The sequence below is a fragment of the Tasmannia lanceolata genome, unplaced genomic scaffold (assembly GCF_043159265.1).
Source record: "Tasmannia lanceolata isolate RefF3 unplaced genomic scaffold, GAP_Taslan_0.1 ptg000020l, whole genome shotgun sequence".
NCBI lineage: Eukaryota > Viridiplantae > Streptophyta > Magnoliopsida > Canellales > Winteraceae > Tasmannia > Tasmannia lanceolata.
This window is the reverse complement of record NW_027518697.1, coordinates 8019765-8032936: the sequence shown is the minus strand read 5'-3', so window position 1 is coordinate 8032936 and position 13172 is coordinate 8019765. Positions and strand designations below refer to the sequence as shown.

The window sequence follows — 13172 nt, the reverse complement described above, 5'->3', positions numbered from 1 at the left end:
AGATATATGGGGTCGATTGATCACTCCCCTAAATTAAGCATGTCATGATTATTTGTCAATGTATCACATATAATCACTTAATTATGTCTTAATCTTATAACATGTAACATCACAAGCATCTATAGTATGCGCCGCACATGATGTGGTCAACAAACGATTGAAATTACATGTTCTTGGGAGTAAAAACAAAATTTACACCCATTTTTACACTAAAAATGCTCATAAAATTTGTTTTACCTCGAAAGAAATGGTTCTACCAAGACAAGCTAAACCATTGATTTTGTTTTTTTAATCTTAGCATGAGATGTCTGTTATGCAAGGGGCCATGATCGTGTGGGTCACCTCATGATGTTCTACAAGTTCAATGATCTCGATTGCAAACGACCCAGTTTAAAATGTAGGAAAAATATGAAAAAATCCATTAATGTTCTGGTGCCTTTGTAATATATTTAGAGGTTTTTACATGAAATACATGTGCAAAACTACTAAAACCATATGAATTTGAAATTCAAAACATAACTACAAATAACTATAGAATAGATATTAAGTTGCATAATCGGCCACCCTAATGACCCAAACGTTAGATCTATCTCTCTCTCTCAAACTGATCTGATATTTTTAGCAACACGATTGTGATCTATCTACATCAGGGCCCAACAAATGAATGGTCCGGATCACCCAAACAAAGTGGGCCCTGGGGCTGCACGTGCACCAATATAAATTTTCTCAAGTGGGGCCCACCAAGAAATCATCTATAGAAATCAAACTATAATGTCCATTCCGATTCCGGTACGAATGCGATGGGTAGGACTAGGTAATGGCAGTATCGATAATTCAGCTACAACCAGGGCCATTTGTTTAATTCCAAACCGCGGAGAAAACTTCAAAAAATCGTTATTTAAATGTCGACGGTGAAACAAAGAACGTTCCAACGTTTCTCTAGTCGTTGATTTCAAAAGCCTTAAAACTCTTCTTTCATTCCCTTTCATTTTACTCTGAACAATTTATTATACATTCTGGGTTTTTAAAGCTTCATACATTCTAGGAATTTTAAAGCTGAGGATCCATAGAAACAATAGAAAATGGTGCAGAAATCTCTTATATACTCTTGTGTTGCTCGTGGCACAGTAATTCTTGTGGAATTCATGGAATTCTCAGGGAGTTTCATTACCATGGCAGCTGATTTCCTTCAAAAGCTTCCTAATACCAACACAAAGTTCACATACGTGTCTGATGGCCGTACCTTCAACTATCTCCTCGATCAAGGCTTCAGTAAGTCTTTATGATTTATTTTATTTTTTTTAGTTTTAATTTGGAGTGATTACAGATCTTATTTTATTTGATGTTTTGAGCTCTTATACTCTGAATTGAGGCTGGAATTCTCGATTTCGCGCGGACTAGGTTGGATTGTGTTTGTGATTTAGGGAGTTGTTTCTTGTGAAAAAAGAAAGTCTCATGATTAGTTTTTTTTTTAGTTTTAATTTCGATGCGTTTTGCTAATTTCGAGGTAAATTAAAGAAGGCAAAGATGGTATCTTCAACCTGTTGAAGAACAGTCTCCCTTTATAAAAATCCTTGAATCCACAAGGAAATAAGATTAAAAAAAAAAAAAAAAAAAAACTAAACTTTGTCTTATTATCCAAAGAAAAGTATCTCTGCACAACCCACTTGTCTCTTATTTATCAAAATATTATAAAAATCTCCTTGAGAAAAAAGCTTCCCTTCCCAACCTTCAACTCTGATGTGACATTTGTTGATGAGTTTTTCTAAGAACTCAGATTTCAATCTACCTTTATAAAGTGGAACTCTAATTTATATAGGAAGTTTTTTGGGGTTGAAATCCATGGCTGCTTTAGGCCCTGTTCATTTAAGATTATGACAACCGATTGTGGGTGCTAAGCTGATTATTGGACAGAAATTTGAACATAATTTTGAGTCTAATAATCGGTTTGGCAGTTACACTCGGTTGTCATAATCTTAAACGAACAGGGCCTTAATGATATTTCGCTTGGCCTCGGAGATCTTATTTGAGCAAGAAAAGCAACTTTTCTCCTAGTGTATGAATTGCCCCGAGGCTATTTCATAATTAGACAAGAATTAAATGGCATTGCTCGAGGATCTTTTAGCATCATTCAAAAATATAATGGTATCATGAGCAAATAGGCAATGCGATGTCAGCATACACCCTCTAGATAAGTGCCAAAATTAAGCCTTTCCGCTTTAAAAACCAACCCTAATCCTCTATTCAGAAGCTCTTTAGCAATTATGAGTAAGGGGAGAGAGGATCACATTGTCTAATGCCTCTGGTCAATTTGAAATACCATTTCACTTCACCATTTATCATAATTGAAAACCATCAATTATCTAACTTCCTGTTATTCATATTTTTCTAAGGTAAGCTAAAGCCAAGCTTTTCCAAAACTTTAAGAATAAATTCCCATTTGATTCTACTGTAAGCCTTGGCCATATCCAGCTTTAGAACCACATTCCCTCCTCTCTGTTATGTGCATATAACTAGGGTGCATATGGGTAGTTATAATCTAATTATTGTCTAGTAGTGGGGATGTGTTTTAGAGTTATGGGCGTTAGCTATGGTGTTAGGGTAGTGGGAGTTAGTTGTTGAAGATGTGTCTTGTTATTGGGTGTTGGTTACTTGTTATGTGTTATGTAAGTGGGTTAATGGGGTAGTTATGTGGCACTACCTTCATTCTTGTATTTAAGAAGTTTATGTTAATGAAAATAAAAGAGAAGAATTTTAGAGCACAAAGGAGACTTTGTTCTAGGAGAATCATGGTTCCTCTCGAATCGAGCCATTAGGAGGTCTGTTGCCTTGAATCAACCTCTCTCCCCGTCTTTTCTATTTTGTTTTTGCTTATTTGCGTTACGGCCAATTAGGCACGTAATACTCTCACTTTATAATCAATACCTAGTATCATCACAGGAGCTATAGCAATATTTTCAATGATAGCAAGCCTAGTGGGGTAGTTACTTCGATATTGATTATTGTTGTCTAGTGGCAATCATCATGCAAATATGAAATTTGTGCATGGTCAGAATTACATGGTTTCTTTATTAACTATTATTTTTATTTACTTCTTTATTTTTGGTGAATATCAGCATATTGTGTAGTTGCCGATGAATCGGTTGGAAGGGAAATCCCCATGGCTTTTTTGGAGCGTGTCAAGAATGACTTTATATCGAGATATGGGGGTGGAAAGGCAGCAGCAGCTGGTGCTAACAGCCTCAACAAGGAATTTAAGTAATTCTTTTTTTTATTATCCTTTTGATGACATAGGGTATCCCGACCCCAATTCAAGTAATGCTTGTCAGCACTAGATAATGAAAGACAGGATTGGATTGTATTCACTTATTTTATTGCCTGATACCAAATTACATCTTGGTATTGCAGGCATAAACTAAAGGAGCATATGCAGTATTGTGCTGATCACCCAGATGAGATAAGTAAGCTTGAAAAAGTGAAGGCCCAGGTTTCAGAAGTTAAAGGTGTTATGAATGAGAACATTAAACAGGTATGTGTTGATGATTCATATCTAACTCCCAACTATCTTGATTTCCATTAAATTGCTAGTGGTGCTATATTTTTGTCGGAATGTAATTTTTTCTGCCTGAGAAATTTGGCTGTGCACTTGTTACTTGGATGAGGCAGAGCATTTTAGATTTTGAAGTTTCTTTACAAAATTGATGGTGTGCATATCTCTTCTGCATTAATCGAATTCGGAAATACAGTCCTTGTTCTAATATAAAGTTCCTATAAGCGATAGATATATCGAGGCAATTCTTTGATGAAATTGGAAAAAAATCAATTTTTTTTTTTCAAAAATTAATTGAAGATCATGCAAAGCTTCATTCCATTATTGTGCAGAAAGGCGTTTTTAATGTTTTCTCTAATTGATTCATTGAATCGTAATTTATTTAGAAGAACTGATTAGATACTGGAACTTTTCTCCCATTTGTCCTGTTCTTTGTCCTCCATACACCTTGGCACCTTGTTTCTTTGGAATCAATGTTGAGTTGGTTGGGTACCTTTCTGAGACTCTTCCTTTGTTGGTTTCATCTTGATGCTTCTCTTGAATACCTTGAAGTTGAAGGTTCAATACCAGCTTACCTACCAAAGAATAAAAATAAAAATGAAAATAAATTTGGTGTCGATCCTCTAGCACCCACAACACCCCCAACAAAACAAATACCAGCATCTACAGTTTTTGTATGTGTTGGATAGAATATTTAGATTTAGTTCATGTTGTTATTCCCAGATCAAGGGGGAGTAAGTCAGGTGGAATAGTTTCTTAGATGTATTACCCATCTTGACTAAATCCGTTAATCATCCAATTTTCATTTGTTCAACATGTAGATTTATTCAAGGTTTTAAATTTCGGTTTTGGTTTCAGCCACAATGGAAATCGAAATATTCGGTTTCGGTAGAAATTTCAGCCGAAATCTTGTAATTTTCGTGGAAAGATTTTGGTTTCTCTAAAATTTCATTGGAAATTTCTGAAATTTCAGCAAAATCCTGTAAAAAATGACTCCATGTGAATTTCGTTTCAGTCTTAGTGTCCGGTCGAAATAGTCCATGTGAATTTCATTTCAGTCTTAGTCTCAGTGATGGGTCGAAATATTACTTTATACAAAATACCTCACTCATATTTAGAATTTCATTTGGATGGATTCTGCAGGCTCTGGAACGAGGTGGGAATATTGAGGTTCTTGTAGTCAAAACTGATGAACTCAGGAACGGGGTATGTGTTTGTTCTCTCTCTTTCTGGGGACACAAAATAGAATTGTGTTAATGAAATTGAAAAAAAGGAAACTGAGACAATTAATACATCAAAGCTATCTTCAGAATTAGAATTGGAATCAATGTTCTCTTGATCTACAGCTTTAGTTAATTGGCTATCCTGGCTTAATTACAGGCACAAACATACCGTGAAACGGGAAACCAACTGCGGAGAAAGTTTTGGTTGCAGAACATGAAGATGAAGTTGATTGTTTTGGGGATTTTGGTTGCATTGATTCTGATCATAGTATTGTCAGTTTGTGGCGGCTTCAACTGTGGAAAGTGAACATCAATCACAAGAATGTTGGGATGTATAGTGTAGAAATTTGTTTGTGTTGATACAAGTACAAAATCTATGTAATATGTGAAATATATTCATGAAATTGTTTTCTTGCTGGCATGTGTGAGCAATGCTAATTGATTCAAAAAATGGTTGTACAAACAATGCGAGGGGAAATTTCTGGTTTAATTTGCTATTGGTTCAAAAAGGTGCAGTATAAAAACGGATTAAAAAAGAACTTATGTCAAAAATGTTATAGATAAACCTCTTGTGGGTAATTTTGCTATTTTTAAAATAGGAACGCTAAACTCAGGGGCACCCTTGCAGAAATAGGATGAAAGGGCGCCTCCCATCCTATACATTTCACGAAATTCATTTGGTGGTCCCTCTAGTTTATTCATAAGATATACATATCCATCTGAACTAATTGGACGGCGGCTTAGAGTAGGACGATGAGAGTGAAGAGAAAACGATGCCATGAGAATGGCTGCATGGCCCATAATTCTAATCTTTCTATAGTCCTCTTCAGATAAACAATTGGTTGATCCTGAAATAGACATGGTACCTGTGATAACAAAGGCAATAGAAAAAAAAATTGAGCATCTAACAAGTCTATCTCATTGTCTTCTAAACACAGCAAAAAATACATGGTTAGTTAAGATACCAAAAGAACGTAGATTATACCAATGTTTTAATGAACATATGTCTATCCCAATGTTTTCTAAACACAGCTAAAAAAAAAATGGTTAGCTGAGATTTTGTCTCCAATTTGGTCTCATGTCTTGAAAATACCTTTTAATATTCATTATATTACAAATTTCATGACCATCAAACAAATGAGGTGGTTCTGGTAAAGACATTTTGCTCAAGAATGCCAACAAGGTCTACAACATTTTTACTATAAATAAAGATTTATAGCAGGATATAATCTATGAATTGCATCATCTTCAATGTGTAATTCATTTTACTATATATACTATGAGGTTCAAAAGCAAGACCAAGCCGGTAGAGAAATCATCGTTACAAAGTCTGTGGTTCATGTATTGGAAACAATAGAGGTGGATTCATAGCCAGATTTCATTAAATGGATGTGAATCTAATGATGAACTCAGAGCACCCAAAAATGGACAAGTAAATGGGGCTTTTCATATAGCTTTAGGAGTTCTACGATTCTTAACCAGTTTCCAATGAATAAATTCAAGCCTGCATTCTCCAATCCTCAACCATAACCCATTTAGGCATTTCAACAAACACTCTATGCCCCTTCTGGTTCTAACATGTGGAGAAGAAGTTCGAAATGGAAGTGGAATGCTAGCTTCCAGATCTAGGTATTAGAAACACACTCAAGACAAACCCTAGATCTGCAACCTCAGAGTCCAAATCCATCGCAATGCATAATAAAAAGAAAAAAGAAAAATGCAAAGCACATAGATCGTACCTGAAAAGAGATATTGTACTGATTCTATTGTAAGGTGATGGGGTTAAAATCAGAGGTGTAAAACCCTAAAATCAGAGGTCTAAAATCTAAAATCTAAGGATATAGAAAATCTAAAACCCAAAACCTATCTTGGATCATATAGAAGAAGGAAAAGAAAAAATAAAGAAGCTGGATTTACCTCAGAACGCCCCTCCACTTCAAGAGAGAGAAATCGAAGAAGAAGAAGAAAACGGTGAGTTGGTGGTGGGAGTGAAATGCCCACAACAAGGGGAGAGAAAGAGAGAGAGAGAGAGAGAGAAAAAAACTAAAAATATTGGAGGGGGAAGATCGACTCACACGATTGACGCGGACTTTTTAAAATAACACCTGTTCAAGCGTGACATTTTCTCGCTTGTTTTTACTCGTAACGTGAACTCTAAGGTCCCGTCCGCTAAAGTACGCGGATTTGCGACTAACGGGTTATTTTGAAATTCCTCTGAAAAGTCACGCGCCACTAATGTTTTACTCTTCAAGTCACGCAAAGGTCGCGCAAATCCTTCCCGACTAAGCCCCCTGCCCTAAGTGCACTATGGTAGTATTCAACCAATGGGCGCACCCTTTCATCTGATTTCTAGAAGGGTGCCCTTCAGTTTAGCATTCCTCTATTAAAATGACGAATGCTAAAGCGAAGGGTGCCTTGAAAAAAGCCACAAGGCGCTACAATTGGATCCACGTTCCAGAACTGTATTAATTACAGCACTGAAAGAACGTAACATTAATGGAAGGGAGATGATATTTTCACCCCTGCATTACGCATGTCCCCCCCCCCCCCTTCCCCACTATAAAGTGATTTGACGTCACAAATGACAAAGCGTTAGGCAAGGTTTAGCCAGGTCCGACCCAGTCCCATACCTAGGCAGGCCCCCACTTAGGACCGTAACATCTTAGATCACAGATCCAGCGTCATATATGTTTCAAAGTTTTACTGAGATTATAAAAGGAAGGACAAATATTTGCCTGAAGATTGCATATTTAGGCCCTGTTTGTTTAGATTATGTGAACTGATTGTGAATCTAAAACTGAATAATAGACTAAAAAAAATTAAGTATTAGACTCAAAGTTAAACATAAATTTGAGGTCATGCGGCCATCACCCTAACATCTCTGTCTATGAAATTCTAAAATCTTCGTTAAATTTGAGGTCATGTGGCCAACACCCTAACATCTTAGTTAAATTCGAAAGGCCCCGTTGCTTGATGATAGATAAGTCGCTAGGCTCTATCCACAAGAGCCCATGAGTACCGTGGAATCATTTGGGTGGACCATACCCCAAAAATCATGGTTATTGGACTATCTCAGCCTTTGGTTTGAGAATGAAAGGTTTAAAGAAAATATTGAGTAGAAAAATAAGGGAAGGTCCGTGTCCCTGTTTCCAAAGCACCTCTAGATGGGCAGCAATCACAATGACATGTGTATGGCCCACATCAATTGATACTCTTAAACCCCTTTATTAAAAGGGGGCTTTATTATCATTTGCTCGCAAACTAATATATATATATATATATATATATATATATATATATATATATATATATATATGGAAAAGAGTTTCTGCACAATACCTCAGGTAAGTTACCTGCGCAAAAGCATTAAAAACCCTCCCATTTGACGTTATATGTGGGCCCGTGCGGGAACGGAAAAAAAATTACGACTTTGGGTTTTCGTTTTTGAGTCGGCTCCTCCTTCCCATACCAACTGATTTACGAAAAAGGGTTTCTTCTCCTCCTACTGCAAGGGTTTTCCTCCTCCTTCAATCGCACAAGGGTTTCTTCCGCCTCCATCGTCTTCGAAGCTAAGAAACCCCTAAATCGATTTGGGGCTCTCTAAACCAAACGATTTAGGGTTTGATTTAGGGCTCTCCTCTCTTTCGAGTCATCTGTAAATTACCAAAGCTGAGGGGTTTTTCTCCAACCGAATCGAACTTGCTTCGCAGCCAAGCTTCCTCTCTCGATGTGATCTAGGGTTCCGCCTCTTCCTTCGGGTAAGCATTTATTCAAGAGAAATCCCCATCTCTTTTTTCTTCTCTTCGTTTGAAGGTATTTTTGAAAAGTAGGGTTTCGACATACAAATTTCTACCCGCGGTTGATTCTGCTTGGGGTGAATCATCGTTTTACGGCAGAAACCCTACTTTTATTGAAACAAAATCCCCATCTCATTTTTTCTTCTTGCTTTCCTTTTTCTTAGGTTCTGTTAAAAAAAATCCCCATCTCCTTTTTATTCCGTGAAAGCAAAACTAGAGGTCCAGATTTTGTTGAGAGAGAGAGCGAGCTTAGATGAGGGGTATTTCTGCTAGAATGGGTGTAAAATAGAATGAGTATAAAATGAATGTTTCTATTGAGAGAGAGAGCGCGTAGAAATTTCTGCGTGGTAGAATTTTTTTTTCATTGGTTTACTGGTAAATGCCTTTTTATTTGCTACAGTTCTACATGTTTTTTTTTCTGAATTTCTGTTTATCTGCATCATTCTCTGTGATGTTGCTGTCGTGATTTTTCTTTTGGCTTTTGGCTCTCTCTCTCTCTCTCTTGTGGAGGATCTTACCTCCCCACTTGGAAATTTGTATGACTTTTGCATTTGGATCCATGTTCTGATGTCTAATTTGTATGTAGAAATATGGAGATGGGGTGATATTGAGAAGGTGAGGAAGTTGATGAAAGAGATGGGAGTTAAGAAGGATATGGGTAGTAGTTCTATAGAATTAGAAGAACCAATGAACTATGTTTATGGATTATTAGCAACATGAATCTGTTGGAGTATACAAAGAATAGTCTGTTTTATACAAATTGATTTACTAGCAGTGTAAATTAACTAATAGATGGTGGATTATATTTCTTGTTAACTGGATCAATAATGCATAAAAACAAGACCTTAGCTTTTATTAGGATTGGAACCAAAGTAGTAATAACACTAATGTAATCAAAGACAAATATAAGTAGTTCTGTTTCTCTTTTTTTAGTAGGTCAAATTCATTTAGAAGTGCTGAAACCTTATGGGTCTGACTATTTTTTTTTTGAATGGCTATAAATGGGTCTGATTAAATCCATAATAATCTTTTAATTTTGTTTTTAGGAGTATCGATCACTGATTATTCCTCAATCACATCATAAGCAAAAAAGGTGGTGCTCAATAAGCAAAAAAAGTGAAAAAGATCAAGGCATTCTCCTTTTCACTTGCTTTTTAATGCTTAAGATAAATACTTATCTTCCTAAAATATTTTGAAAGTTGGACATTGTCTCCATTGAGTTGTTCTGTTGTAGTTTCTTCGTCTTACCATCTTATTATGCTATAGTTTTATTTCATTTTTTGAGTTGTAATGCTGTAATTTCATACTGATGACTTTCATTTTTTGCATGACAAATCTTTTTTGTGCCATTGCTTAACTGCCTTCTATTAATTGAAACATTTATGTTGAACAGTAATAAAATGGAGGAAGATTCTTTGCAAGATTGTCGGTTGGTTGATGATGCTATGTCGCAAGTTCACGGCCTATCAATTAATGAGGTGGATTCTAATGGATTAATACTGGTTGGTGAGGGAGGAGATCAAAATGAAGCTAATGTAGTAACGAATGAAATTGATGGGGATGTTGGTGACAGAAATGAGGGCTGCAGTCAATGGGGTACTCCCGATAAGGATGTTGGTGAGAAGAGCGTAGTCAACAAGCCGTTTGTTGATCAAGTATTTGAAAGTAGTGACGATGCATATGAATTTTACCTGTCTTATGCGTTGGTTACTGGTTTTGGAGTCAGAAAATCCAGTACAAATACTTCGAAGACGACAAATGGCGTGATATGGAGGAAATTTGTATGTTCCAAACAAGGGTTTAAAGGTAAGGATAAGAGACAGGTTGGCAAGGAAGTGCAAGAGCGTCGCATTGTCAGAAATGGTTGTAAAGCGCTGATGGTGATCAGTTCGAAAGATGGGAAGTGGATAGTGAAAGCTTTTGTGGATGATCACTCTCATGATCTTACCTCCCCACTTAGACAACGATTGCATCGGTCCCATAATCAATTATTTAAGAAGCAAACTTGTAAGAATTTGATAGACGATCTCCATGGCACTGGAATGCAGGCTGTCAGAATTGCAAAGACTATAAATGTTAGATCCGATGCAGCATATGGGGTTATATCAGCAAGCCAGGTGGCATCCCATTTGAAAGTAAAGAGAAGAAATAATATAGGCCAAGATGCTGTACTCGTAGCCAAACGCCTTCAAGAGAAACAGTTAGAAGACTCGGGCTTTTTTTATTCTTTGGAGTTTGAGAGTGATGGGACATTGCGCTCCATGTTCTGGGCTGATCGTCGGGCGAGGGATTCTACACGTTGTGAAGACAATTTGTGAAGACAAAGGGCCGTCCAAAGGTTTCTACACGGTTCAAACATCCGATAGAGACCGCCCAAAAAATAAAACAGCAACGAAAGTGCAAAAAATGTGGGGAGTTCGGACATTATTTCACAACATGTAAAAACAATCCTAAGGTTTGAATCTCTACCTATGCATTTTTTTTTTAATCCTAAGGTACATTTTCAGTTTTCTAAATATGTGAGCTAATATATGTAATCTTTTTTCCTTTAATGCATGTGCAAATAGATGCCTGCAATGCAAGAGGGAGAGAACGAGGGAGTGGAAGAGGGAAATCGTTTCTAAAATGTAATGGTAAGATGGCAAGCCAAGTGTAAATGATTGTTTCTATTTGTGTCTTAAGTAACCTGTTGTAACTCATTTTCTTGTTTTCATTACAGATATACTGAAATGTTCGCTGTTCATGGAGTTTGTTTCAGGTTCATGCCACTTATGGGAGAAATCTCAGGAACTTTGAATGAGAAAATACAAGTTCAGATGCCACTTATGGAGTTTGTTCGCTGTTCATGAAATGTTCGAGATGTTTCTTTTTATTTGTGTAAGTAGGGCCATGTCAATATACTCTGTCTCTATTCTCAATATACTCTAATTCCTACTTTCGAAAATCTCATGATTAACCTTAACAACCTTGATTCTTGGAGAGTTTCCCACATTTGGAGAGTAGGAAACAGAGCTGCTGATTTCCTTTTGTAAAGGGATCCCTATTCCCCTCTCCCTCATACATGAAGATCTCAATGTTATTATTTCTAAAGATTGTTCCGGGATGCTATATCCCCTGTTGTAATCATCTTCTGTGTTCTTTTTTTTCTTTTTCGGGGTTGGCACTCATTGGCAAATAATTTAATAGGGGAGAATTAGGATAATTTTTAAGGGAAGGATTCAGTCTTAAATTTTTTGGGATGAAGGTGGAATATACTTTTCAATGAACTGTCATTTACATTTTACTGTACAGATGGCCCCTTGAGCTATATGCTCAATTCATAGTCTTCTGTGCTTTTTAGAGGTAGCCCACTCGATGAAATCTCAACTTCAGAATCAGATCCGCCCATGTGCAGCGCAATAGTTTGTTCCTGGACTGACAGTTTTAGACAAATGCTTTCGTTACTTACCATGTTGTACACACTTGACTACTGTGTTACCACCTATCCGATTAAGAGGGTGAGGTTTGCTTGATCCATTAGGAAGTATATGTACATGCTTCATCGATTGAAAGGCCAAGTAGAAGAATGTTTTGGAACACCAACTGGTGAGCACACCCCATCTCTTTGGATTCTGAGTATATATAATTTGAACGCTCCCAAATTATATACAATTAGGCTCTATTTTGTTCGATGTAAAATGGCAGTAAAACCAATTTTACGCCCACTTTTAAGTGGAAAAATGAGCGTAACTTTTGTTTTGCACTCATTTTACGTTGACAGAAACAGAGCATCACAAAAACTTCCCTCTCAGCCCATCTCTCATAACTTACCCCCACTAACATACCAGGGAATATTTTGTTCATGGTTGCCAAACATTCCCTTAACATCATCCAGTGGGGTTCGAAGCAAGGAAGGGTTGGGATCCACAAATCAATGGTTTAAAAGAAAGTCGTCCCCACCTTGAGGCCAGTTAGAGTGGGGCCCAGAAATAGCAATGGTCAAACAATCTGATCCTTCAATGTGATGCAATGCAAATGGACGGTTAAAACAAAACTGGAAACCATGAACTACAAATTGATCAAAGTAGAAAAGTCAAACAATCCAAAGCAGGGGGAGTGGTGATGTAATAAAATTTGCTATGGAAATACACGCCAACATTCATCCTGTAATAAAAATTGTTATGAACTTCTTCCATGTATAGTGTTTCCTTTTCTACGAAATGATAAGGCCACAGACATAAAACAAAGCTCTTCAAATGCCAACAGTTGCCATGAGTTCCTATCAACTCAGTCCCAAATGACCAAAGAAAAAGGAACACAGAAAGGAGGGAAGGAAATACAAAACCAGTGTTCTGCCCCCCACAAAATCTTTTTCTTACCAAAAAACTACAAAGCCTGGATCTCCAAATTAGTGTGGTCGACACCATTCTCAGCAGTCTCCTGATTTTCGACCATATTCATCTCTTGAACAGGAGGTGGGTTAATGATGGTCATGGGCATGACAACATTATCAGAGAGGCGTCCCTTCATTTCCCGGTGCTCTTGACAGAGGGCACACCAGTGCAGGCAACAATGAACCATGCATGGATCACATGGCGAGTTCTGCAAGCAATAACAGTAGAA

At 37.0% G+C, this 13172-nt stretch overlaps 2 protein-coding genes and 1 long non-coding RNA gene across 5 annotated transcripts; 2 read left to right on the top strand and 1 right to left on the bottom strand.

Annotated features, from left to right (window-relative positions):
• The first annotated feature begins 949 nt into the window (after window positions 1–949).
• Window positions 950–5298, top strand: LOC143854494 (vesicle-associated membrane protein 722-like). The gene is made up of 5 exons (XM_077364494.1): window positions 950–1272; window positions 3117–3258; window positions 3409–3529; window positions 4694–4756; window positions 4931–5298. The coding sequence occupies exons 1-5, from the start codon at window positions 1083–1085 to the stop codon at window positions 5078–5080; spliced, it is 666 nt and encodes a 221-aa protein (XP_077220609.1). The 5' UTR covers window positions 950–1082; the 3' UTR covers window positions 5081–5298.
• Window positions 3655–6822, bottom strand: LOC143854495 (uncharacterized). Of its 2 annotated transcripts, none has more exons than XR_013237534.1 (4): window positions 6691–6822; window positions 4943–5067; window positions 4654–4779; window positions 3655–4125 (listed from the first exon to the last, which is right to left on the bottom strand). It is a non-coding gene; the product is annotated as an uncharacterized LOC143854495 (long non-coding RNA). The 2 variants fall into 2 exon arrangements; XR_013237535.1 differs by having other exon boundaries at window positions 4943–5639; window positions 6691–6817.
• A 2251-nt stretch (window positions 6823–9073) lies between these two features.
• LOC143854732 (protein FAR1-RELATED SEQUENCE 5-like) lies at window positions 9074–11853 on the top strand. 2 transcript variants are annotated; one of them, XM_077364836.1, is made up of 3 exons: window positions 9074–11025; window positions 11138–11203; window positions 11329–11853. In XM_077364836.1, the coding sequence occupies exon 1, from the start codon at window positions 9953–9955 to the stop codon at window positions 10886–10888; it is 936 nt and encodes a 311-aa protein (XP_077220951.1). In that variant the 5' UTR covers window positions 9074–9952; the 3' UTR covers window positions 10889–11025; window positions 11138–11203; window positions 11329–11853. The 2 variants fall into 2 exon arrangements, with proteins under 2 accessions (XP_077220951.1, XP_077220950.1); XM_077364835.1 differs by having other exon boundaries at window positions 11290–11853.
• The last annotated feature ends 1319 nt before the right edge of the window (window positions 11854–13172 follow it).